We start from the raw sequence: 27904 nt of genomic DNA on the forward strand, positions 1-27904 counted from the left end.
TTACATTATTAAAAGTTTTTATTTAGGTTTGGTCAGTACAGGTAAGATAATATCGGAGTCACAGAGCAATATGCATAAACAGGATACAACAGTTCTTAAAAACTGAGTAACTATGCACACAATTCATAAACATTCGGTCACCTAAGGAGAAAATGCACAGATGTATGGTGGGAAAAACTGTAATTAACACTGAAACTACTACAGGACTCCTTCAGCAAGTCCATCTTTTAGTGATAAAACTACTGTACTGGGCAAACTTGGCAGTCATAAACCCACAGCTATTATGACAAATCTTGAAGGTGGTGTAAGTATAACAGTATGAGTAAGAATGCCCTTACACAGCACAGGTTCTAGATATACACAGATTTGTACAGACATCATTTATGTTATACTTTATGGAAATAATTTCCATTTCAACTTCACATTAACTCATATAAAAATAACTTGAGCTACACAAACGTCCTTTTAGCAACATTCAACGTAATTAACTGTTAAAATTTCCAAAGTGGCAGAGGTATTGAAGCAAAAAGAAACCCACAAAAAGGCAAAATTGTGACAAGTATGCACTAATTTAAACAGCTTCTGGACAGTATCCTCTCCCAATTTAAATGACACTGTATAAAAATGTTGCAGAAAAATGTTACAAAACTGAACCCTGCACATTTACACTGGAGTCCAAACCATTCTGGACATGACGAGAACCCACAGTTCTGTTACCTTTCACGCTCACTGTTTTCTCCTCTTGAGGATCATGATTGGAGTCTGTGTCATTTGAGTGGTGAGTGAGAGAGTTTTCACTGCCAGTGGGAGAGTCTACACTTTCATACCCAGTACTGAGCTGGTTTATGTAGCTACCACCTCCTCTACCAGTTCTATCTTCAGAGTGGTTGGACAGCTTATTACCATTCCCTGGAGAAGCCGGGAAGTCATCCTCCGTGCTGCTACCCTCCCTATAAAATCCAGACCCAGACGTCCGCTGGTGGGAGGAGCTACCATTGCTTGGTCCATTTGCCAGGCGGCTGCAGTCTTTGCCCACAGCCTCTCCCTGGTCTGTAGGCTCAGAAGATGGAGTCCTGCTGGTACCTGCGTTGGAGGCCTGGGACTGCTGCTGCTGCTGCTGGTACTGCGCCAGCTGCTGGCGAGTCTCCTTCAACTGCTGCTGAAGAACTAGAATGGTACTCTGCATACCCTCTACCTCCTCATCAAGCTGGATGATGAAGTCATTCAACTCTATGTAAAGAAAACACATTTGTTGCAAATACTTAATAGCCCATATATAGCTTGAATCTCAGACAAATAATTTAAAATCCTGTAACTCGACACTTTATGCTGTAATTTGTCAGACTCTTTCAGCCATCAAGTATGCACTGGTTTTGATACTCTGCCTCTGAAGGAGGAAATGCTTAACTATCATCTACCTACTTTTTATACTGCTACACAGAATATAAGAAATTAATTTCCGGGCAAGAAAGAATGATATTTGGGAAAAAGCTCAATTCCAACAATTAGTATTTTGCAAGCAGAACCTAGTGTATCCATTTTTACTCAGATTTAAAACCTTAGCAGAAATACTGTAAAAGTGACCATGAACCACATCTGTATATAATAGATCTGAATCATTACAAAAGCCTATTCAGTGACAAAAAAAAAAAATCAGTCACATTTCAAGGAAATTTCAGCTCTTACTGCTCTTAATCCTTTAAATCCTGCATAACAGGACACTAACAAAAAGACTTTCTTACCAACAAAACTGTTAAGTAATAAAACAGCCTGTGGAATTAGGTAAGTACCAAGAAAAAGGATTTTTACAATTAGATTGCATTTTGGAGCAAAACAAATTTGACCTGAAAACAGCCAAAGAAACACTGAATCCCTCAGTCTTCAATTCAACTGCATCATTGATATGGCAGAGCAAATAAAATGCAAACTGCTTATTGTTGTAAAAATTCATAAAATAGAAGTGTTCTTGCTGCTATGAAAAAAAATCATTAGGAAAACTGCTACTGCAGGATTATTATAGTCTTTGTTCATATGGGGAAGAAGAAGTAGGAGCTAAGAACAGAACATTCAAGAACAGAAATCTTTAAAGAATGTCCAATGCTTACTTCAATTACGAACTTGATAAATTTACATTAAGTCCATTAAGAAGCAAAAGGGTAACTATTCTAACAACATGTCATTACGGAAATAATTTACCTTAAAAATTCTAGTTATTATATATTAATTTATACTGCTTTCTCAAAAATATGATCCTATGGGGGAGAAAAAAATCTATCAAAAATACAGGATAATGTCAGACTTGGCACAGACTTGACTTGGCATTATTTATCTTATTGACTTCAGCTGCAAAACCAAAACGTATCCAAGGTTTATGTGTCTGAACAGCTCATGTCCCAAGACTTACTGTAATAATCAGGTAACGTACTCCGTAACATTCTACCAAAAAACCCCACTGATTCTATGCAGAACTCTCAACTGAACTTTTTTTTAAATCTGCATTTTCCCCTCCATTTCAATTATGCAAGAGGTCAGAGTTTACAGGTAATTTCAGTTTAGGTTTACAATGCTGTAAAATTTGGACTGTGAACACAATAATGAGGTATTTTTGTTCATCTGAGTTACCTAAGGAAAAAACTATTTTTATTATTCTTAGGCATTGTTAAAAAGTTGATTTTTTAAAAAATAATTTCAAAATGAGTCAGTTAACAAGAAGCATTCTGTTCTCAGTGCATGCTTAGCTTCATGCAATGTTAACAGCTTTCATCTTACCAATTCACCAACAGCGTGTGCAGTCTAAACATTCCCTATTATATAGCAAGACCTACAGTACAAAATCTAGCAATTTCAAATTCAAATGCTGCATTACTGGAACTAAAAATCCCACCAGTCCCCCAAAGTTGAGTTTGGGTTTTTTTAATTTTTTTTTTTTTTAAATTAAGACTACCAGCGAAGACTTAACAATTGTGATATTTACTCTATATCGCCCTTTAATTCTGCAAAGACGGTTTTACAGTATGTCTATCATCAGGAAATTAAACTAGCAGAAGTGCAAGGCAACTTCCATTTTCTTAAAAAAATCCCTTACCATCCTGACTGCTTTTAAGTTCCTCACTATATTTCTTCTGTAAAGCCAACTCTGCCTCAAGCTGTGCAATACGTCCTTGGGACAGCTGCCTTCCAAGCTCTTGATTCTCCTGGATAAGCATTCGACACTTCGCCATTAACTTTTTGCCTGTTTGGCTGCAAAGGAAAGAGCCATCTATCACAACATGAATACAAAACCTTCAGAAATCTTCCCCTATCACAATTACAGACAAAAAGGAGATGCAATTTCTGCATGTCACAATTCAAGGAACATTATGCCTCAACATAATTGTCATAGCAGAAAGTCTCCCTATAGTTACCACATGCTGTTCCAATGCCGGTTGATCTTCTGTCGCTGTCCCATAAAGTGGAAGGCAAGTTTTATTACTGCAAATACGAATAAGCATATTGTTCTTTTTTTGATACCAACATCTGGATTATCAGTATGCACAATCTTGCATGTGCTAATTCTCAATGGAGTTAAATATTTGATTAAAGATGTGCCTTGCAATTCAAAAGATCAAGTACTGCATAAAAGTTACAAGTGTAAACTGAACAAAAACCTTCTTCATTTGTTGTGCTAGTAAAAATTTACTAATTAAATCTGGGTGATGAGAAGAAAATTGCTTGGGGGAAAGTATTAAACCCCATGTGTTTTTCAAAGTGACATCCATTTTTAGGAGGCTTAAACATTCTTTAGAATGCTGTCCAGGTTTGTTTAAAAAGTTAGGTATCTATTTTTCAACTCAGTTTATACAGTTGATAGTAACGTACACAGTCTGTTTCATTATTTCTATGATCAGCTTTTCCTAAGCACATCTTGCATGGTGAGGAGAAAGTCAAATGTAGTTAAAAATTGGCAGGAAATTAAGGAAGGAGTATATTTTTAATCTACTTTCTTTACAATAACAGATTTCAGATCATAAGTAATGATCATTACGATGTCCAGTTTCTGAAAGAAATGGGAAACGGGCAGGAAAAAAGTATTTTGGACTGCCAAGATTTTCTTTACTAAATGTGTAACATCACACATCTTTAATCTTCACGATAAAAATTGCATTGTAAAGCATTATAGGAAGTAGTATGCAAATTAATATATAGGCAATACAGCTGACTCCATAAAAGAGAAAAATTAAAGTCCTTTAAGACTCTTGGTCTGCCAAAGTTAGGATAGCAACCACAAACAGTCCTCCTTTTAATAGGCGCAGCAACATAATGAAGCTGTCCTCTTCTACAGAAGTGTAAGCTCTGCCAAAAAAAAAAAACCCAGCCCAAACTTGAACAGGTTTATTGTGAATTCAATGGCAGAACTTGCATTACTTTTCAAGACCAAGAAGGTCATTTTTTGTTCGTTTGCTTTTAAACAAGTGACAAGATTGAAAGAAATTTTGAGAATTAAAAAAGTAGAACAGGAAATTTCTGCTACAATTCATAGCCACGTTCTCTCCTGCAATCAAAATATCCAACCAAAAGAATTTAAGATAATAATTTCCTTATCAACTACCTTTTAAGCATTCAAGCCTTAGACAATTTTTAAGTTCTGCCAACTCTGCCCCATTTAACATTTTCCGACTGACTCTCCCAAATCTTTCAGATGGGCTGCTCCAGAAGGAATCTGGCTGTGTAAAGTCCTGGAAGCCTGAAACTCTGCTAAAGGCAGCAACCTGTTTTCTTTCTTGATGTGATGTCCAATGCCAGGTCCTTGAAGTTTAAATTGTGCTGACCTAATACAGTCCAAGTCGCACATTTAAGATGCAAGTTTCCTTAGAGATGTTCATTCTGTGTAAAGCAGGATCACTTTGGAGATAACCAATGTGACATATCCCAAAAGTTATTAGGCAGACATGCAATTATTTTTAGCCATTTGCAAATTTCTATTACTGTATTCATCATCACTACAAGTTGAAGAAGTTCACAGTGCTTAAGTCATTTAATGCTTTTCTCTTCACAAAACAATGTCAACTGTAGAATTAGCAAGTACCAGTTACCTTGGAATTGGGACAATTTTAGAATCCCATTAACTTCTTCATATTAACTCCTGCCAAAATGTAAAATATTTATTACCTGTATAGAAATTTGCATAGTTACCTATAATGCTATTTCTTCTCATCAAAATTTTTCCAGATGTTCTGAACTAGTACGGTACCAAGTAACCTCCCCTTGCAATTTACAAAAAAACAACACATGCAAGAAGATGAAATCCAGTAACTATTGAAATAACTCCTATTAACTGTAAAACTAAGTTTTCACAAATCCTCTTGAACATACATGCAACAGAACCTGTAAGAATGTAAGTGGTTAAATTTCAAAAGACTACTGTTTGTTGTACTAGACTTACTGCAAATGACATTTCTACTAATTTTTAATCCACACGTATACTCTACGTTTAATGATGGTTGAAATGGCTTAGCATAGTTATTCCTTTGATTACACGCCCTTTATTTCTCCCTCCGGAGATCACCAATGATTATGCTGTATACCTTTATCTATGGTTAAGGCCCAGAACTAATACCACTTTGGTTTGCGGTTAACATGTTATCTTAAGCACACCAGTTAGAGATCGGAACAGGAGCATCATCTCTTTCAAAAACTAGGTCAGATGCTGTGAGATAAGCGTGTTGCATACAAGGATGGACAATTAAAACAATTAAGGGTGGGTGGGTGGGTATGTGCACAGAGAATGAAAAAAATCCTATAAATATTTCACACGAGTCATCATTTCTTCACCTTTCCAGAAATAAAAATCAATAAAATCTTAACCCAGTTAATGAAGACAGCCTCAATTATTTACCAGGAGATAACTCAAATTTTCTGTATTCCAGCTACTGCATATATGAATTATGCACATTCACACCACTGACTTAAAATTATATGATGCATATTAGGGTACGTTGTAGCTACAGAAATAACATAATTGTCTTTTGATACTTTTGCTTGAAAGAAAGTGGTAAATTCTTGTCTCCTCCTCAGTTGTACACACACATTTAGAGCTTGAGGACTTCAGAAAACCACCAACCTGTATCTAAATGTATTAAGTAATTTTCTGAACTCCAAGTTAAACCAGCAATCTGCACGGCATGCCTCTATCTGCACATTATAGTAAGCTTTACAAATGGCTTGGTAACATGTTAACAATTTATTAATGCAAGTCTTACCTCTGTTTTGATGCTAGATCATTAAAATCTTAGATACTGCTATAGCAAAATCATTCCAGATGTATCACTTTTAAAAAGGTAAAGTTTTCCTGTAGGTTTTTCTTTTGCTGTTAAGTCATTACTCATGCAAAAAAAATAAACCCGTATTAAGTATGCTACTCTTCAATCCCATATCATCTGAAGGATAAACAGTTAAGATACTTCCAAGTTAAAAATATGTAATGCCATCTTAATAACAGTTATCAAAAAAGTTAGAATACATCACCTTCTGTGACAGCTGGATGCCTTTTTTTTTAAATTTAAAACTGAATTTTCTAGGATAAGACTGAATCATAAAATGTTGCCCAACTGTTTTGAAAATCAAAACCTCAGATTACTAAATTAAACTCAATTCGCTAAGGAAAAAAACAAACACACAAATGCTATAGCAACTCTGCATTTTGCTTTACACACCTCAGACATGCACTCCCAACTGTGCTGGATCGCTACTCTTGCGAGTAACTTGGGACAACAGAACAGAGGCATCAATAGAGTAGCAAAGGCTCCTTCACTGATTCCACCAAGGAAAATGCATGCATTTAAGGTTTTTTGGTTTGTTAAAATACTGACTTTGTTTTCAGAGAACGAGACAACACAGAAATAACAACCTGTTCAATTCTCGTTCATGCCAGGAGTTTCACAATACAACAGTATAACCAGCAGTGTTCCTTGAACTATGTATTACAACTATGTCAAGGCACATTTTATATAGAAGTGCAATACAAAAAAAAACCCAGGTGTACAAAGGAATGAAAACACCCCACCAACACTGAAGACAGGTGCCATTGTGTGCCTTCGGTATTTAGCATTTGAGATCAGTTCTTAGTATAGAAGATCAAAAAATTCTCATTTCTGCATGAAAACATGCAGTGAAATACTTATCACAACCAGTTTTTATTATACATGCTAGTTGTGATCAAATAGATATTGCTTCCAACACGTTAAACCTGCAATTAGATAGAATGTACATTTTCGTACAGTCCTAATTTTGAGGCGTCCACAGTATTACCAACCATCCAGAAAACAATTCATTATTTAGCAACATTGACTTAAGGCTCTGTCAAGTGCTCAAGAGCCCAAAGGCTAAACAGTCAAATGTGTACACTACCACTGTTGTGATATCAAATAGCACTCTCATGGCTATTCAAAACTGGTTAGCAAGTAAACTCTTTAACGCAAAATTCACCTCATCGAGTTTTGACCCAGCAGTTCAGTGAACAAGCAGGAAGTCCACAGTCTTATTGGCAAAACTGACTTACAGTGTCTCTAAGTCACTAGGCTCAAGGTTAAGAGCGAAGCATATTCCACTTCTACATTTTACGGGAATTTTACATGTTCAATTCATGATTTATAATCTCTAGGTTCTCTCTCCTCCAAACTGTCTGTAGACACAGTGTGCCACAGACTTAAGACTTCTGTTTCTCCCTCTATTTTCTTCAAATAGAACAATTTTGCAAATGTCTACACGTTCTAGAAAAGACTTTTTTCGAAGATGGCCATTTCTTCAGAACAGTCCGACGCCATCAGGCCTCTGAAGCAAAGGGGGAGAAAAAAGCTGAAACACAAGGTTCATCTGGTAAGTTTTACATTAAGCATTACAAGCTGGACAGTATAAGAATGTGGCTTTTGCCTCAAAACGTCTGAGTCTTGGTGTGGAAACGAGTACTTGGCTGTCCCACCATAGCATTCTCGTAGTGGGACTGTCAGGGAAGTCTTGACTGGGGAGTATTTGTTTTGTTTACCTATCAGGCGTAAATTTCCAGGCACTCAGTTCATTTTGGGCTTGTTCCAGTTTGTCTTTAGTCTGTTCCAGTTCACCTTTCATTTTTAGGAAAAACAAGTTGATGGCTGGGTCCACCATTGTTGATCGCAGTTGGGCAACACTAGGCTGCTGGACTTGCTTGAGGTACTGAATCTGATTCTGCATAAAATAAGAAAAAAGACTGTTATTTATACAATATCAAATACAATTTTAAAGTCATTTACATACAAATAAAAACAGTTATTCCAAAGATAACATCAAGGATGCTTGCGTTCTTTCACCACTGTAACCTGAAAAAGGCAGGATAAAAATCCTTTGGCCTTTTGGCCACCTGCATGCTATCAATGCACATATTCACTCAAACCCCCTTCCCACCACCTGCCAAGCTTATCTTTCAAGGCCAATTACCCACCCGTCCCCTCTCTGCTTCAAATTGTTTTCTACACATCAGTTTACATTTGCCAAAGCAATGATTGGAGCATTATAATTCTCCCTTTCTTTTGTATCTGCCTGCACTCTTTTGGGGAAAAAAACTCCATATATACAAAGAGTTATCTCCTTAAAGCAGATGGCTGATTGCCATGTAACTTCAGTGAAAGATACTATGGAACATTACAGCCAATATTGATGAGGAGTATTTTTAAGCAACTACTAAAAGGGTTTTTACAAACTAAGGTTTTTTGCAAATACAGCAGTCACTTATGATGCAAGTTTGCATATTTACCTTTTAAACAAAATAATTTAGAAATATTATCAGTTGAACAGATTTTGGTTGGATTTCATTCTCTTGCAATAACCACAACCCCAAAGACAATTTTATCATTTGTAACCCAGAAGACTTACAATAGATTCAAAATTTCAGAAGGAGTAACTGTGAGAGGATTTAATTTAAATATAGCATTCATTGGTCAGAACTTGTATGTATTTAAATAGGATTAACTTTTTAAAAGTTTCTTCTATTTTAATCCTGTGGCAACAATCTTAAAATATATTAAACAGTGCGTGTTTAAATCCAGCTAATCCGTAAAAATCACATCAGCCTACACAGAAAGTGCTCATTCTTAAGTTCAATTTATTATGCTCTCTGTATCACATACATTTCTTCATCAGCAAGAGGTGAACAAAATTATGAGATGAAAAAAGAAACATTAATTGTAAGTCTAGGGTTTTGCCTCCTGCTGCACACACAATCTTGCAACCAGACCTGATAGCAACAGTTTCACTGACAAACAGTACAAGGCATCACCAGCACAGTCCAGGAAAAGAGTGTCCCTCCACACTTAGCTTTGAGACAAGCAGCACAGTCAAAAACACTGTCAGTTTAACTGTTTTCCTGTATATACAGTTACTTTGTTACAGGGTCTTTATACTTTCTCTTCACCACTACTGTGAAATTACAAACATTTAGTTTACCTTAAAAATGTGCAAGTCACCTCAGTCACTTCCTGACTGAGGACAACATTATTTATATATTGCTAAGTAGCAATAATTCTTGGATATTTTTTTTTCAACTAAGTTATTTCAAAGTTACCAAAATAACTGAAATATTTCCATTGACTTTACATTTATTTGATATTATCAAAATAAAAATAACTACTTACAAAAAAAATAACTATCATACTCAAAACTTTTAAGTAGACAAACTTTTACATGTCCATAAAGGGAATAAAGCACTGCATAAAAATATTTTCAAGAAATAAAGCACTCAAGAACCCACCTACAAATACCGTGGACTTCTTGTTTTTTAAGTAATAAGATTATCCTAGCATTTCTTGGATGGTATTTTACCCCCACAGGTCCTTTGCCTCGCTGAATGCACAAAACGTTGCTCACTGAATAAAGATCTATTTAATTTACTATTATTGATATATCTTTTCTATCCACTCAACTTCCTGATGCTTGCACTACTGGAAGTATTTCAACAACCCGTCAATTCTTTGCGAGGGCTAGCACTAGTAGAGGGTGAAACAGCTTATTTTAACAGATGTCTGAACACATACAGACACTCAAGCTGGCAACATACTCCAGGAATATGATTATGCTACAGCAACATGGTTCTCAACCTATTTTTAGACAGGCATCATTGGGGGGGGGGGGGGGGGGGGGGAAGACCATGTTCCTCATCTAACCCAGGCGCAGCTCCCTCCCTCTTCTACTGCCAGCCTAAGAACTGTAACAGATTCCTTGGACCAGCAGCACAAAGAATCGCTGCCACCTGCTCTTCGCTCATGCCAGAAATGCATTAAAACACTCAAGAGGACCCAGCTGGTTCTGTCCAATGTCAGTTACTTCACAGTCTCATTTGGGTATCTCTAGCTTATGCTCCTAGGCCAAGCAGAGAGCACTTGCACAGGCTCCACATAACACCTCAGCTGTCATTCCTAAACCAGTAGCATAGAAAGAATTTACTTGAGCTGAACAACCCTTGCTCATTCCCTCCTCAAACTTCAAGACCATGTATTCCTCCAGTTTTTCCAATTCAAATTTTCTCCATACCTCCACAAGTGCTTTCCCAGTTGTAACTCCACAGTTCTCACCCATCAGGTCTTTCATCCACCCAGACCTAGCAACCTCTGCCTGATGTGACCCACTGACAAAGCAAGCCTGTATCTCTTAACCCTTCTGCCTATTTCCTTACTCCATTCTTCTTCCTGCTTAGCCAGTCCAAACCTTCCCATTCTCGCTCCTTCTAACCACTCCTCTAGTACATGTCTCCTCCTATTGATACTCCAGGTGGCAAAGGGTGGGGAGCAGGAAAGTTTTCCTGCATTCAGGACCAACTCCAGGGTAGAGCCGAACACACAGGAAGAGTCATGTCCAATGCCATGCCCACTCTAACACCTGAAATGCCTACTGGCTGTTCATATTCCCAAACATGAAAGCACACACTAGCTGGTATTTTTAGCTTTCTCTCTGATCTAACTCAAGGCAGGAGAACACTGAAAGTCATCTATTTAGAGGTTATCAGGCTGTCTGGAGTTTTCTTTGGGTGGATTTTTTTGTTTTGTTGCAACAAACAGTAACATTTTCAACTCCTTTGCTTCTCACATTCCTGGAAACGGCTGAATCCTTTCAGCTGAAGTTCTCCAAAGACATCCATAAAGATCAGACCTCTGACAAAGAATTTAACAAAACAGAACACAGGTGCTTAACATAAAATGTAAGCAATCTAAATAAGTACATCTATATAGCCTTCTTATAAGGAAGGAGAGAAGAAACTGCATAACGAAGAAGAGAAAAAACACGGAGCTGTAACCTAAACCACAAGTAGGTGATTAAGAGTAATGATTATCTAGGTACTATAGCCCAACTGCACCCACAGGAAGCCTCCACTCATTGTTATCTGTTCTATAGAAAACCTATTTGAAAGTAGCAGTAACTTCACCGCCTCTGCCAGACATGCACACCTATACTTTCAAGACAACGACTGGTAACTTTTATAGGCTAAAATAGGTTTTGTTGTATCTTTTAATTTAAAAGCAGGGTACAAATTAAAACAGCAACTCAGACAAAATCTATCACACCTTATTTTAAAGCAGAGCTAGTATATTTTAACTAGAAAAGTGTTTTTCACATCAGTAATCAGAAAACTCACTTATGTCTTTGTCAACTAATAGTATTTTAATATTGTATTTTAAAATTTTTACCCATTTAAATTTGCAAGACCTGAATGCGATAAGTTTTTCAGTAGAAAACATTTCCCAAAACCACACTGAGAGTAATAGGAACAGTAAGTACTATATGGTAAATATTCATCTGTAGCTTTCAAGAAACTTGACACCATAGATGGTCAGTCTTTCTAATTAAGAAGTGACAGGAAACATTAAAGGCTTACATATAAATAACTGTCACTGGTATATTTTACATGCAAATATGGATTCTAAAACATTAACTAAAGAAAAGTTATTTTATGGACTAAAAATTAGACAAGTTAAGTAACTTACCATATCATGATTAGGTTTTGTTCATTTATGAAGTGATTTAGCAACCTATAGCTTAGCTTTGCATTTCAAACACGGTTTATTTTGCTACTTTACTGGAAAAATAGTATCTAATACAAGTAGTCCTCCAGAACTTCTTGAAACTACATGCATTTAACCTTGGAAACACTTTAAGGTGCCAATGTCTCCATTACAACTTTTTATACCCCTTTCTTCAAGGATACATCTTCCTACCTCCATGCATTATAGAGATTACATCCTTCATGTTATTCATGTGTCAATACCTGGAAAAACATAAGCCGCCTGGGGGGGTGGGGGTGTTTGGGTTTTGTTTCTTTTTGATGGGTTGTTTCCCACCACACATCTTTTTTTTTTTTTCCTTTTCCTAAGTACACTAAAATTAATAGAAGCTCTTCAGAAGTTCTTCTGAATAGATGTTCTGGAAAGTCTATGCATCACAGCTACAAACATCTATAACAAAGTGCAGCCAAAAATCCTATAGTCTTCATGATCTCGACAAAATTCATAGTTTTAAATGCTTTAATTTTTTGTCTAACATTTTAGAAACAGGGAGGAAGAAAGGTGAAAATAGTTAATATACACAAATTTGAGTTTGGTGAAAAACTTGTATTTCTTTTTTTTTTTTAGTATTTATTGTTTCAGCTACATGCTCAGAAGTTCAAAAGGAAAAAAAAAAAACCCCACCCTGCTGTTCCTCATAGCAGAATTTACCAGTAAGACTAACACGAGAAGCAGGATCAATATAGTAGTCTTACTACTAGGGAAGTGTTGTGGTATAGCACCAGAACAGATCTTCATTAGCATCCTGGGCTGCATTAGGAGGAGTGCTGCCAACTCAAGGGAGGTGATCCTTCCTCTCCACTCAGCACTGGTGAGACATCTGGAGTACTGGGTCCAGTTCTGGGCTCCCCAGTACAAGAGAGACATGGACATATTAGGATGAGGCCAACAAAGGGCCATGAAGATGATTAAGAGGTTGGAGCATCTGACATACAAGCAGGGGGTGAGAGTGCTAGGGCTGTTCAGCCTGGACAAGAGAAGACTCAGGGGAATCTTAACAGTGTGCATAAATACCTGATGGGGGGAGTAAAGAAGGCGAAGCCAGGCTCTTCTCTGTGGTGCCCACTGAAAGCACAGAAGGCAATGGGCACAAACTGAAACACAGGGAATTCCATTTAAACATAAGAAAATGCTTTTTGCTGTGAGGGTGGTTGAACAGGTCACAGGCACAGGTCACACAGAGAGGCTTTGGAGTCTCCATTCTAGGAGATGCTCAAAACCCAACTGTGCACAGTCCCTTCCAACCGCAGTGATTCTGTGATTTCTTTTTTGGCACCACAAAGTAAGCTCTACCCTCTCACTATCCCTTTTCATACCAGTGCTTACTACAAACTAAAGTCATCTTAAGGTCTTAAGAGCAGTGAAAATAACACGTACAGAGTTAAGCGTCACACTACTGTACCTGACAGCTCTGAAAACTTACAGGAAAAAAAATGAAGGAAGGCTAATAGAAAATAACAGAGGAAAGCTACTATACTAGTTATTAGTTTTGCACAGGGCTTGTATTTTTCATAAAAATCTCTCAGGAGTATGTTATACAAACTAGCAATAAGAAGCTTTTTACAATCTTCTCTCAGGAACTGTCAAATTAAAGCAGCAGGGGAAAATTATGTTACAGTGATAATCCTGAAAAGATCAAGAGTCCAAAAGTGGTAGAAGATAGTTTCAAGAAACCAAAACTAAATACAGAAGAAAAAGTCACAGAAAACCCACAGAAATAAAGGAAAGAGAAACAAAGGTATTCAGTACAAACATTAGAAATTCCGAGAAGCAGAACTGCCAAATTCCAAAATAACTCCATCTGCAGAAGTCAGTAGCTCTTTCCCTACCTAGCCAAATGGATGCAGAAGCTTTCAAATACCTTGTTATCCAAATCCAATGTCAATATCAGCCTAAAACCTTCTAAATGAAACCCTGTAAATTCAATTTTATCCTTACGTTTCAATTTATTCCTGCATCCAATGATAGTCAGAAGTAACATTTCTGATAGTATGCACAGATGATAAATGCTAGAAGAGACTAAGCAGAGCTCGTGCAAGAATTAGCTTGGTTCTGCAAGCAAAAGTCTTTCCAAGCACAACCACTGCTGAAAATCAACTGGAATAACTAATATTTAAAAAAGCAAACTTTAAGAAGTGATCTTTACTAATTCAGTGACAGCTTAAGTGCCCTGCCATTTCTTTAAGCACAGAAAATGTGATGCTATAAATATATGGGAAACACAGCACATGGATACTGGCTCAAAAGATGATAGTCCTGTGACAGTCTGAAAACACTTATCCGCTCTAAATACTTACAGTACACTCTTGCATCTCCTGTTCCTTAGTTGCCAGCCTCATGACCAGAATATTTTCTCTTCGGGCAGACTCTTGCTGTTGCTGTTTCAACTTCTCTTCAGATTCTCTCAATCCCGTCACATCATTAGCTAATACAAGTTATAAAACACAAAAAGCATGTTTTATAGCAGCCTCTCATTAACAGTTTTTAAAGACAGCTAAAAGAATCTGAAAACCAAATTCATAAACAGCAAAAGAGCTAAATAAATATGACTATAATAAGCACAAATAACAAAAATCAAAATATCATTAAGTATTAGAAAAGCCTGACAACAGTTGGTTTTTAAATACATCTTTCTGATCCTTCCTTAAGACTTTTGAAAATGTTTCTGTGTATGTAGGAAGTAACTTCTAAATTGTTTTCTTAACCAATACTATGACAACTTGCAGCCTGAAACTTGGGAAGTTGGAACTGTCCCGCTATCTCTAAGAAATGTTGAGACCTGGATGGGGCAGGGGGGAAGTCTACACTGGCAACAAATGATCCCCAGTCTGTAAAACAGTGCCATTTGTGGTCAATCCTCAAACTGGTCTCAACACTCTGTGAGTAAACAGTTGGAGAACTTCAGAAATGGTAGTTCAGTCACAACTAGAAGAATTCTTCTGATCCATGAAGTTTATAAATGAAATATGAGAAAAAGCATCGCACCACATTGCCAAATTACTCAAACAGGAACAGGCAAGCAGCCTGATACGAACAGTACATGTTCATTCCATCATTTTATACATGACAAGTAGCAGAAAGTTGTGATAGTTAAGATTTTTATTTTTTCTAATTACTTGAGAATGATCGCCTGTAATTGTAAGCCAAGGACATCACAAATTGCTTCAGGACAATTATTTCCAAATAATTCTTTGCAGTTAATTCAATAATACTGATTACTACAACCTGTGTTAAGAGTTTCCAAAGTTGAGAAACTGGGAACATTAGAACAACTTGATTTACCTATGTTAGGACAGTCTGAGATGAGAATGAAATCAACCGCCTACATTTGCTGTATTTTAATCTCTCCAAAACTCAAACATTATGGAGTAGCAGTAGAAGACAGATGTAACAACAGAAAAAAAGAGAGGGGACATCTATTCGGACTGACAGAAAAACACCTTTCAAACTCAGTAGTACTAAATCTTTAAGTATTTGGACTGAAAAGGCAAGCAGAAAACAGGAGAGAGCCCATCTCTAGCTGCCACACAATTTTCAAAAGTGACTTAGGATTAGTGATTCAGTCACTTCCAGAATGTATCCAGCTTTTCTTATTTGAAAGTAGGATGTGTTTCCTATAGTCTTTTGAAAGACTGAAGTACAGACCAAGTTTTAAAGACCATGCAAGATTGACGTTCAAATAGTTAATTTGCCTAATCAGATCAAACATTACTTGGCAACTCATTTTAGACATTTATATCTACAACCTATTCCCCCTCCCATGTGGTTTACAATCCTGTAAGACTACTGAAGGCACAAACATTCACAGAGCCTTTTGGTAGAGGATGTTTCCTTTCCAATGGAAAACTTATGAAAATACACCTATTTGTGGGGTTACGTTTTGGAACTTCCCTCCCTCAGCAGTCTGGGTACAGATGGTCCTACACATGCAAAAATACTTTTTAGAAGCTGTGTAATATCTATAAAGGAAAATAAGTGGCTAAGAAAGTTGGGAAAGGGTATAAAAACTTACACTAGAAAGAACAGAGACTTTTGACAAATAACTGACAATATAGATTATTCTCTCTTATTTCTAAGTTTTACAAAGCACAGACATTATGCATACACTCCGCTCTACAAACATTCAGGTAACTCATACCGTTTTGAAACTTGGCTAACTTACAATTAAGGTCTGTGTACTTGCCCTCCAGAGCTTGCACGTATGCTTCATACTGTTTCCACCTATTGCAGAGATAAAGAGAAAAAAGAATTTCTGCAGCTCAGTTTATTAAATCAAGGTATCTCATTCTTAAACTTTCAGAGCATACATTTATACCATAATCAAAAAATGTCAAGAGGGAATTACAAAATTGGATAAAAGTAAATTCTAGTTTTAAAAATGGGGCTTTTAAGTTACATCCACTTTGCATCTCAAAAGGATAAAAAAGGTAACTGTGCATTACAACACTTAAAATTGACATCTTAGAACTTAACGGTAATATTTTGGACAAACATCAAAATCAAACACTTAGTGATCTAAGATACATTTCACTCTCAAAGCAGAACAATTCAAACAAAATTCTGTAACAGAAATCATCATACAAAGACAATATTAAATCTGTTACCAAGTGAGATGACAAGCAGAAGGGTATTACAATACACTAGAATTCACAGTCTAGGTTAAGTAGTTACACTAGCTCATTCAAACCAAGACCATACTCTGATTATACCCATCAGCCAGAAGCCAAACAGTTCAATAACTCTTTGAAGGCATATTAAGCAATTCATCCACAGTCAGAAAACTTCACACTTACAATTAGCATTGCATTTGATATAAACCATTAAATTAGTAGCAAAGAAAGTCTGCAGTAAAGCTTAGCATGACATGCCTTACCAACAAAGGTCACAGGATGATGTTCTGGGGTTTTTTTTTGTTTTTGAAGTACTTTGCTTCTAACTATGAGTCTTCCTCATGATGGTACAATTCCACATTATGAAAAAAATTCATCTAATAGCTTAGCACTACAGAAGGGGAAGGTTTCTGTTCGCTCCTCCCAATTACTCTTTCTCCCTGCCACCTACTTTATGCCAGGCTCAACATAACTGCTCTATTTTAACTCCCTAACCTACAACACCACTACCTCAATTACAACTATAAAATCTAACTCCAGATCATTTTTGACCATTTAGTGAATTCAAACAGCTCAATAAAGGGTCTAAAAAGAATCAGATCTGTAACAGCAAGTGTGATCACATCACTAGGAAAAGCAGAAGTAAGCATAAGATGTCTTCCTCCTAGCAGCAACAAGATTTTGCATCTCTTCAGCTGAACATGAAATCAGCATGAATTAACTCTCAAGCTCTGAAGAAGTGAGCAGTTGTATTCTCACTTAACCTTTAAAACTTGTCTCTCTGCTCTAAAAAGAACATTGTTAAAAACAAAAGTTTCACTGTTTGACCACTGAAAGTTCTATGTTAGCTCAGGAAATTTCAATCCCTCAAGAGTACAACTGGAACAGTCTACTAAACAGCAAACCCGGAAAAAAAGAACCCATTTTTTACATGAAAGAATTACATGAAATAGGAGTTGGTCTTCAAATACAGCTGCAGCATTACTTGACTTCTAAGTTACATCTCAGAGCCTGAAAACAGTAAGTCTGTCAAAATCATGATACACACCAATAATAGGAGCTATACAAAGACCAAGTGAAATGAAGACCTAAACACAAGTTAAGCAGACATGACAGACCACCACCAGAAAACAAAAAAACCCCACTTAGCCGACGGTCACCAAGAACATCAGAGATAATGCCTCTAAGTCACCTCTCAACAACTGCTAGTATTTAAGCGAGAACTGAATTCCTGGAAAAGAAAACCCAGAGTGCACTAGGCCATGTCATGGATTTTAAGTCATGTGCCTGCCAACTCTTCTAGAAACATGACTCTTCAGACATAAATGTTTTGTCAAAAACCTGGTGAAGACTGCTGCAGTTCATCTTCAAGAAGGTTAAAAGAATTGTAGAGAATAAACTTGTTATCACCACACTGACATACTCGGAGAGAACTCTTCAACAATCAAATCACCAGTTTTAAAACTTGAAATTTTTCTACCACAGTAGCTTTAATTTCACACACATACCATGTCTCAATTTTGCTACAACTACAGAAGAACTCAAAGCAATTTTGTCTTCTACCAATTGATGTTTTTCACCTCACTTCAGACAAACCAGAAAGTTAGCAACTATAGAGACAAAAATCAGAAGCAGTCTTATTTATTTCATGCAATTAGATTTTTTTAAAAATAGTAATAAAAACAGACAATCAAATAGACTGAAAGCATCAAAACAAAAAGTGAAATAACGACCTTTAAAAACCATTCATAATAATGAAGATAACCATTCTTATAAATAACTTTGGCTCAGGAAAATAAGCAAATATATTGGTAGGCCCTTACTGAAAGGAGACTGATTTCTTTTCAAACTTGCAGTTGTGATTCTTCATCTGATGTCTATATATTTTTGTAGCCATCTCAGTAATCCTAAGGACTAACATGTCAAAATATTTACTAAATGTATCAATAAGACGACAGTTTCTCAAGAACATTCATGAAACCAAGTTAAAGGAAGAAAAACTTTTTTAATATATATACACACACTTCAACTAGTTTTAGGTATTTTTAAAAGTCTCGTGATGGCTCTGATAATTTAGTTGTCTATTAGATAATTTTGGTGTCTATTAACTGTCTTAAGACTTTAAATACATTTCATAATTTCTAAGTTCTTAACTCTTCCTTTGTAGTATCTTTTGCTGTTCACTGCTTTTAATAATCTATTTTCCTAAATACTGTCTTTCTAGCTTACTTCACTCTGATCATTTTCCCTTGCTTACATTAGTAGCACAGATCATTGAGAGAATTAAAGTGGAATTCTCTTTGAAAAGCTAAAGTTACAAAGTTGTAGCTTCTGAAGAAGATAAAAAGGAAAATAAGGGACTATCACCGAATAAAGCATTTTTAAAAATCAAAGATGCTGAAGATCACTGACAGTATTTTTAGTGTTCCAACTCTGAACATTGTTAACTCCTATCTTTTTATTCCTTCTTCTCTGTTTATTATGTCTACACTGGTAGAGAAAACCAGATGATACTACGATCAAACAGGACAGGTGTAGAACTCTACTTCTAAGTCTGAAATGACTACATGAGTGGTGGTTGAGAGTCTGTAACACCATTCTCTAAATGAACCACTCACAAAAAATCTGTTTTTACCTGAACAAAAAAAGGCAGTATATCCAGATGCACAACTTTGGTCTTACATTGTACAACTGAATCCTGACTCTTCATGCACAACAGTTTTACTTCTGTACTTTTTTTCAGTAACATGGACTCCAGCTGCTGATATGCAAGGCTGAGGTGAGCCTGCGTTCCCATTGCACAAATTTCACATGCTAAGTTGTCACACAGAGCTTGAAAGAGAGGGCAAGGACAGCAGGTTTGTGGAATGTTGTAATGATGCTTTTGCTCAGTGATGGAATCCCAGCCATTCCATGTTGAAACTAGACAACAGAAGCTAAGGCTAATCTAGCAGTGGATGCAGCATCACCTAGAAATGCCAACTCTAGTACAGTCCAAGGGTTCAGAGCTACAAATTTTACAAAAAAGAAAAAAAAGGCAAGTATGATCTGAAGCCTCCAATAGGGCCTACTGCTATCAAGAAACACTTGGGGGGGAAAAAAAATCAACTCACAGTCTTTATTTCAGATCCAGTTAGAAATTTTCTGATAAATTATGGAAGTTTCTCTATAAATAGCATTTCTAAAAATTACATACTTCAAGCATTTTCCAGATAGCTCACATTACAGGCTCTTCAGCAAAAAGACTTTTGACCCTAAATACATTCTAAAGTTCAGTAAAAGAAACATGTTCAAAAAACTCAGTAATGTTAAAACAGAAATAACACATGCACACCCCCATTATGTCAGAATTAAAATCTGAAGAGTACTACTAGCACATCTTCAACTACAGGAGGAAAGCATTTGCCTCTGTGAAACCTTTTTGCCTTACTTGACAATGATATACTCTTCTACCAAATTTGGTCTACACATAATACCTGCGTTAATTTAAACTTTTTTTTAATAGACATAGGTAAAATCAACACTTACAGCGACCTAAAAATCCAGTTTTCAGTTAACCTATTTAAGAATTTACACATACTTGCAAAAGCTTCTTTAAATAAACCAGTGATTTATAGGAACTTGCTGGATAGACCTTAAGTCTGAAGTCTTTCTTCCCAAGATCCAAGAAAGAGATAAATCTCCTCACACATGTAATCTAAAAGATGCATTGGTTTAAGCAAACGCAAGAACTGCCTTGACCTCCTTGCCCCATATTGCCTCTTCTGGTACATCTGCAGGGAACTCATGCAGCTCATCAGTGAACTCGAGTGGGGAAAAAGACAAAGGCTGAAAGCCAGCTTTTTTCTCCAATCAGTTTGGTTTCACTCAATATCGGCTCTTGATCTGCTTAGTAGTTTATATCAGTAATCTGTTAGCTAAATAGTGACAATCTGAAGAGTTCCACTAAAATGCTAATTGGAAAGACACTAAGAGCAGAGACAGAGCTGTACACAGAACTAGGAAGACAGCCCTGAATTTGATTTACATTCAAGGCGTCACAGTCTCACAAGAACTGGGCAGCATTATGTAGGTTACTTAATTCCCTTAACTATCTTAAAATATTAAGCACAGTTTAAGGCTCCATGGCTTCAAAATATCTCCATAAATACCACTATTTTTCTCAGAGGACTCATTTTTTTATGCTGAGCTTTAAGATTCAGTTTAAAAACAAAAAAACCCCAACATGATAAGCACTTAGGGGGTAGGGCACACACAGTACTGCACCTAAGCCGTTCCAAAAGTGACTGGCTATAAGTCCATGTTGGTTGAAGTTCAGTAAAAGCATTGTTCCTCAGAACTGCTTGTGTAAATCAGGGTGCTTCACTGTTTTAGACTAATCATTACGCTAAACAATCAGGGCAACACCGATCAGATTTTTAGCTATGATCCACAGAGTGCTTTGTTATAGTGTTCCTGGCTCTTCTTTCTTCACAGAAGCTCCTACACAGTCAAGCTTAGTAGCTACTGCATTAAAAAGGGGAGGGAAAAGATGAAGAAGATGAGTCCACAGCAACAAGTAATGAGGTAAGTAGAAATTCCCAAAAGGCCAGGCTGAAAGGCTTCTGGTTGATCCCGCTCACTTTTAGTCAACAGAAATTGAAATGAGCAAACTTAAATTATGTACTTCATGGAAAAGAACAGTGAAATTGGGATTCATGCCACAGGAACTGACAAGAAAGAATTAAGATTTTCTACATATGTATTTTATCAGTGCAATTGTACAGCAATGATGATGTATTACCTAAAAGACCAAAAGCAGATAACACATGCCTGCATTTTATAATGCATTTGCCCCATCAAAGCACAGCCCAAAAAAATGCATTCCAAATCTTCACTTAAGACAATCCAGTAGTGGTCAACATATGCTTTTCTATGTCTGAAAGCAGTAGAGATGCCTTTAATTAAAATATGATATACATATAATATTTTCTTCCAACCAAAAAATGAAGCCAGCAATTAAGTATAGTAATTGCTAGTTTTATGTGAAATCACAGTAAAAGGTGAACTTACTATAAACCTATTAAATATGCATCCCATTCAAAGAAAAGACAACAGTGTCTGTTGGACTGCTTAATGCTAAAGCAGCATTTAAGTTTCCACTTCTGGGTATAATGGACAGTTATTCTCCTTAAATCTATCAAGTTGCCTTTTTGAGAGCCGAAGTTGCTTTGTCTACACTAAGAAGATGACTTGATAGCTAACACAGCTGTCATTAGCAAATTCCCTCCTGTCTCTTCATTAACACAGTTTAGCTGCTGATATACTTTACCTCCTTGGGTGTATTCCATCACATTCTCACTTGAATATATGCTGGAAACAAATCTCTTCTATGGTAGCAACTAATTATTGCAAGTTACAGAAACTGATTACAATTAGGAGCCTTTTTTTTGTTGTTTTGACATTATCACTCAAAAAGCAAGTGGCACAGAATCTATGCTTTGGTACTTTGACTTTGATGAAAAGGTTCAAGGCCTAAACCACTTAACATCAAAGAAGTATTTTTTCCTACTGTTTAAATACATTACCCTTTACTACCCAAAAGACTAGATACTCAGAGGAAGCCAGAAACCAGTTTTAAACATATGGACCCAGACTACGTTGACTCCCCCAGAAAGAATTGTCACCCAAGAAGCAGCTGGCAGGATAGTTTGCCCAGAAGAGGGAGTAGCTGATCGTATACATTAAGTGTTGCACTTGTATCCTCATATTTCTACACAGTTTAGTCTTTGTTCCATGAAATGGGAATATTTAACTTGAGGGACCCTAATAATGCTAATAACTTACAGTGTACAAAAAGCCAAGAGCTAAAGTTTACCAAAATGAACACACAAACTACTCCAGCAGATAAACAGATGATGCCTGAGTTTAGTTAGCTCTGTGTTTATAATCAGGAAACTCAGGTATACACAGACAAGTGGCTTGGGTCAGTTTCTTTAAGCAGGTGGTCTACGTGACAGAATTGCCTTTTGTTTTTTTCATGGTGACATTTAGCTTTCTAAAAGGTGAAAAAGATGGCCAGGCTCCTCTTTATGCAAGTTCTAGGCAATGAAAACATTTGACTGTTAATATCTGAACATGCTGAGAAGATGACTGTGCAGACTAAGAAAACCTGAAACTTACTTTGTAGGAGTAAGGAGTTGACATTTTTCTGATGTTTAAAAATAAATTGCTATCTAGTAAGGAATGTAAGCAACCACATCTTCTAGAGTTACAAGTGAAGAAAAAAACCTCCTACTCATGTATTACAAAATATTTTTCAGGATTTTATCTCTTTGGAAAAAGCATTTCCCCCAAAACTATATAAAAAATATGAGACAAGAACTTTACAAAAGAGATGTATCATGAAAAGGGTAATTTTTTTAAATTTTTTTTCAGAACAATGATGCTAACTAAAAACAATGGAAGAGGGAGGTCACACATCTTCCACTATAAGTTCAATAAAATGCTGAGATGGAAAAACTGCTTTTTACTTTACCTTAGGATGAGCTCATCTCTAGGTAAAACCTTAAAATCTGCTTCACTAAGGCGAACCTATGGAGCAAAAGGAAAAAACACAACTTATCAAGCTGTCATGACTACCTGGCAGGGGTCAGGAGGGGAAGTCACAAGTATTCTTAAACATACCTTCTTTGGGAGAGGTTCTTCATTCGTCATTGTGAACTCTGAAGGAGGAGAAAAAAGGAGTTTTATTTAGTGTAGTTACTAGTGTACACAAAACACTAAACAAGTCAGAAACTTGTACTTCCAGCCTTTTTTTTTTTGATTTGCAATATTAGACTACTGAAATATTGGTTCCATACAATGCAGAGCCAGAGTACAACAATGACAAGTTTACTGCTGGAATCTAGATACAAAGTCAACAGATACATTTTTTTCTAAGTTAACAAAAACTTTCTTTAGATGTCTAAAAAGCCTATCAGTAATCAATTTTTCCTATTAACTAAGCAAAACCACTCAACTTTGTCCACATTTGTTTAGATAAATCTGACATTTTGTATGTGCGTACATCTATTAACACTGTATTTTATGAGGTAGAGGATAATCAGGGTCTGAGGAAAGCAATTCCTACTACTACTTCAGTATCTCTTTGGAAATAAAAAGAAATAATTTGTGAATTACCACCAATGTTTGGATTATGTCAAAATAACAGGTCCTTCCCAGTACTTACTCTCTTACTTTTAAAATTCTGATAAACAGGAAGTACTAAGCAATTGTTTTAAAATCCTTGTCAGTATTTTCAGAAAACACGAGATGTCAAATAAATAGCTTGGATACACCATCAGATTGAATTCCTCTCATGTATAGGTTGCATAATAGGATCACATTGTGATAGGTCAAATATTCATGCTTCCTTGAGTTACAGGACATGCTTCCTTACCTCAAAAGGATAATACTTAGTATTTTCTACAACTACAATTCATAGTATTTTCTACAACTATGATTATATAAAAAATATTGAGCCCATGAAGATTATAAACATACAAGTAACAATGAATGCAAGGTTTGCTAGAGGCACATATCTTTGCAATATTCCTTCCAACAGGAAAGTTGCATATAATATTAAGATTTGAAAAGCTTGTAAAGCTGCTGCGATGCACATACACCAAGGAAAGGATGTGTCAACTCCTTGGTTGTAAACACATAGCTTCACAAAAACAATACTCTTTAGTTGATTTTTTTTCTCTTCAAAAAGACTCTTACAGACTACTTTAACTATTTTCAAACATAGACATGCCAAATGAAGTAGAGTCTCTTCAACCTACACTAACCATTGACAAATACACAGTACTCTACCAAACAAGGCTCTGGTTAAATAAATAAATAAATAAAGCCAACCCCTCTCAAAAACCAAACAAAACCCCCCACACCAAGTACAGTTCACAGATGAAACAACTTTCAAGCCCTTCATAAAATAAAACCTGACATTAGAACCCAGGGAAGGGTTTCCAGTAACATTCAGTAGAAGCATCTCACTGATGAATGGCAGCTTCCTGTTCCTAGTATTAGTAACACACAGGCACTTATACTCCCTTAGCCTAAGAAGTGCCCCCACCACCCTTCCTCTCGCACACAAGAAGTTACTCAAGCATTCTGCTTTAACTTCTAGATGCAAGTCCTGAGACTGTTTTACCAAAAATGTACATGTACCTTAAATATATCCAAGCATAAGAGGTTATTGATACAAACTGCTAGTGCCCAACTCAGCCATTCAAAATAGCACAAAATAACTTGAGATCACAGGGGGAATGCTTGTGACCCCTGTATTCAGGTTGCCTACCTCTCCCACCATAATTTTCCTAAAGATTTTTAGAATCTTTTAACTCCTTCAGTGTTTGGAAGTAGTCTTGAAGATCTCAGCAAGATTTAAGTCCTTGACAGAGAAAAACATGCTTTTCAGATGTCCCACAGAACTACAGCTAACACCAATTAAATGGTGCACAGATGTTGTCAAGTCATTACTTGTATGTTCCTCAGAAAAGTACCACAGGCATACAAATACCAAAAAAAGGTGAGCGACCCCGAAGACTTGGCTTGTGAACCCTGCAACAGCATACAATTGTAAACACTTGATTGCTGCCACAATCATGACTAAAAGAAATCAACAGCTGATGCTCCATAGATCTAAGGGCAGTCTACCTCATATCTCCAGATCTCATACAAGGTTCCAGGGCCTAGTTCTCTACAGCAGCACCATACCTGGCTACCCTAACCTTTACACCCAGCACACCACCATTTACAAAGCTATCTCTGGCTTTCAGATGAGCACAAAAGGCCAGAAGACTGAGGTTACAAACCACTGCATTAAAGCCACTATCTTGCTGCCACCTATTATCACTTGTACTGAACCATACACTAAAAAAAACACTAGCTAAAAATATTCTACAGGTTATTTTGGAAAAACTACATTGATCACATCTACAGATAAATACTAGCACTCTTTCTCTGTGTGTGAATTTCACCACATTACTCCCATGCAACAGGTTTTTTTTGGCACCTACAGTAACTTACCAAAAGCTTAGAAATTTATTACTGCTATATATCATTGTGCTCAGTGTTTTTCAGAAACATCAGAGAGCATCAGACTGTCTACATCAGTTGTCACAGTAATCTGCCTTAGCTTTCTGTTCAGTAACAGGTGAACTTGTATGCTACAGACAACAACACTACAACTGAAATGTTCATTCTTTGAATTTAATACAGTAGGTTCTCAAGTACTGTGCAGCGAGAGGTGCTTTAAATATGAAGAGAGCTGAAATGGGGAAAGTGCATTTTAATTTTGGGAACTGCAGTAGTAAAAGCTGTACAGACTACAACGTTTAGAAAACACAGGATTTAAAGATTAAAAAACCCTAAGAAACAGAGTAATTAACACCAGGTATGCTACTTTACTAGTTACACCTCAAGTAACTGCCAGTTATTGTAACGATATGAAAAAGAGTTCCGTGGGGAAAACCCCAGCAGAGGCTCCAGGCACCCGAAACGCGAAAAAACCCCTTCCAAACAGCCCTCTGACTGAGCAGACTTCACACTCGCCTCAGCAACCGCGGTCCCGCGCCCGCCCCCCTACAACCGGCGAGGCCCCGCCGCGCAGCCCCGCCTCCTGCGCGGAGACCCCGCCGGCTGCGGACCAGGCGCAGCTGCAGGCCGCTCACAGGCCGGCTCGCCGCAGAGGCTTGACAGACCCCACTGCCGCCGCTTCCCCCCACCCCCAGCCAAGCTCAGGCTCTGCCCGCCCTGCTGGGCCGCCCTCGCTCGTCTTCAACAAGGGAAGAGAGAAACGCGTCTCCCGCGCCCGAGGGGGCGGCGGCGGCGGCCGTGCCCGGGCGTGGCGGTTGCCGAAGGCCGGGGGAGGAGGATCCCAGCGCAGCAGCCAGGCCGGGCTCGGGGCCTCGCACAAAATGGCTCTAAGTGCTTCCGCTCCTCCCCCCCGGCTCGAGGTGAGGGATGGAGCCGCCGCCGGGGTTTGGAGCCCCAGGACCGCGAGGTGCCCGGTCCCTCCCGCGGGCCTCGCCACCTCCCGCGAGGGGGAAGACGGCGGCGCCAGCGAAGGGGAGCGGAGGGGGTCGGCGGCGGGGAGGAGCGCTCGCGCGGCCACTCACCTCCCGCCCGCGGTGCAGAGGCCTCGCTCTCCCAGCACACTAGTTGCCTGGGCCGCACCCGTCACATCGAGAGTGAAACGCCGCCACTGTTCGCGCCTGCCGCCACCTCTGCGCTCGACAACCGGCTCTACCGGGACCGCCGCTCCGGAGCTGGGGTCGTCGCCGCCGCGTCCCCTCGCCCGGGCTCCCACACACACTGCTCCCGCCCGACTCTTTATTTGCGGATTCTCTGCGCTACAAAATGGCGCCCAAGGAGGAAATGAGCGCCCGGCCGCCCCGCCCACAGGCGGCTCCCCATGTTAGGGGCGGGGGGCTGCGTGCGCAGCCAGCGCGGAGCGGCGGGAGCTGTCGCAGCGGCACGGCGTGGCATGGTGTGGGGGCCCTGGCAGCGGGCGGCTCGGCTCTGGCGCGCTTGTGGGCCTGCCTCTGGGGAGCTCGCCCCAAGGCCGCGTCGGGGTGCCCCTGCCTTGCCAGTGTGGCGGCTTCGTGGGGTTACTTGAACGTTGGTTTAAAGCCTGTCAGTTAAAAACGGGGCGGGGCGGGGGAGCGCGCGGCGGACAGCGAGCCGCGGGGCATCCTGGGGCGGGCGGAAGGATACGGTCCGTGCGCGGGCACCTGCCGGCGGGAAGCGCCGCAGTCGGCCGGGACGGAGGGAACGGCCCCGCGCTGCCTCACGGCCTGCGCCTCCGCCGCAGCCTCGCCCGTGAAACCAGCTGCCGGGGAGCCGCGGCGGGAGCCCCGGGCCGCCTCCTGGGAAAGCTGCTCGGGCGCCTTCCCGGCAGGCTGTCGGAAAAGAGGGCAGCTCTGGAAAGGAAAACTGCACGTAGCAGTTAATAACGGGCGAGATGGGCTCCGGGGTCCCAGCGTGGCTTGTAGGGCTGTCTGCCCGTCTGCCGGGCCGGGGAGCCATCGTGTTCATTCGGCTGAACCGAGCTCGGTAGTGTCGGTGCAAGTCAGTGTCATCAAGCGGCAGTGAAAGAAAAGGGAGGTAAACTCCAGTTGCTCCCAAAGAAATTAAACTTCAGTTTTTGCATTTGGGAAAAATAAAGAGTAACGCATACTGTTTACACTTAATTGCAGTCCAGCACTG

The 27904-nt window shown here is 38.6% G+C and overlaps 1 protein-coding gene across 4 annotated transcripts; it reads right to left on the reverse strand.

The window, feature by feature from the left end:
- WTAP (WT1 associated protein) lies at nucleotides 1–27074 on the reverse strand. 4 transcript variants are annotated; one of them, XR_012834577.1, is made up of 9 exons: nucleotides 26815–27074; nucleotides 23339–23376; nucleotides 23190–23245; nucleotides 16225–16283; nucleotides 14360–14487; nucleotides 8021–8199; nucleotides 7465–7809; nucleotides 3086–3240; nucleotides 1–1230 (listed from the first exon to the last, which is right to left on the reverse strand). XR_012834577.1 is itself a non-coding variant. In XM_075748496.1 (9 exons), exons 2-9 carry the CDS (start codon nucleotides 23366–23368, stop codon nucleotides 641–643), a joined length of 1248 nt encoding a protein of 415 aa, XP_075604611.1. In that variant the 5' UTR covers nucleotides 23369–23376; nucleotides 26815–27072; the 3' UTR covers nucleotides 1–640. The 4 variants fall into 4 exon arrangements, 2 of the variants coding, with proteins under 2 accessions (XP_075604611.1, XP_075604612.1); XR_012834576.1 differs by having other exon boundaries at nucleotides 6240–7809; XM_075748496.1 differs by lacking the exon at nucleotides 7465–7809 and adding an exon at nucleotides 13077–13127 and having other exon boundaries at nucleotides 26815–27072.
- Nucleotides 27075–27904: the final 830 nt, after the last annotated feature.

This window comes from Balearica regulorum, chromosome 3 (assembly GCF_011004875.1).
Source record: "Balearica regulorum gibbericeps isolate bBalReg1 chromosome 3, bBalReg1.pri, whole genome shotgun sequence".
Taxonomy (NCBI): Eukaryota; Metazoa; Chordata; class Aves; order Gruiformes; family Gruidae; genus Balearica; species Balearica regulorum.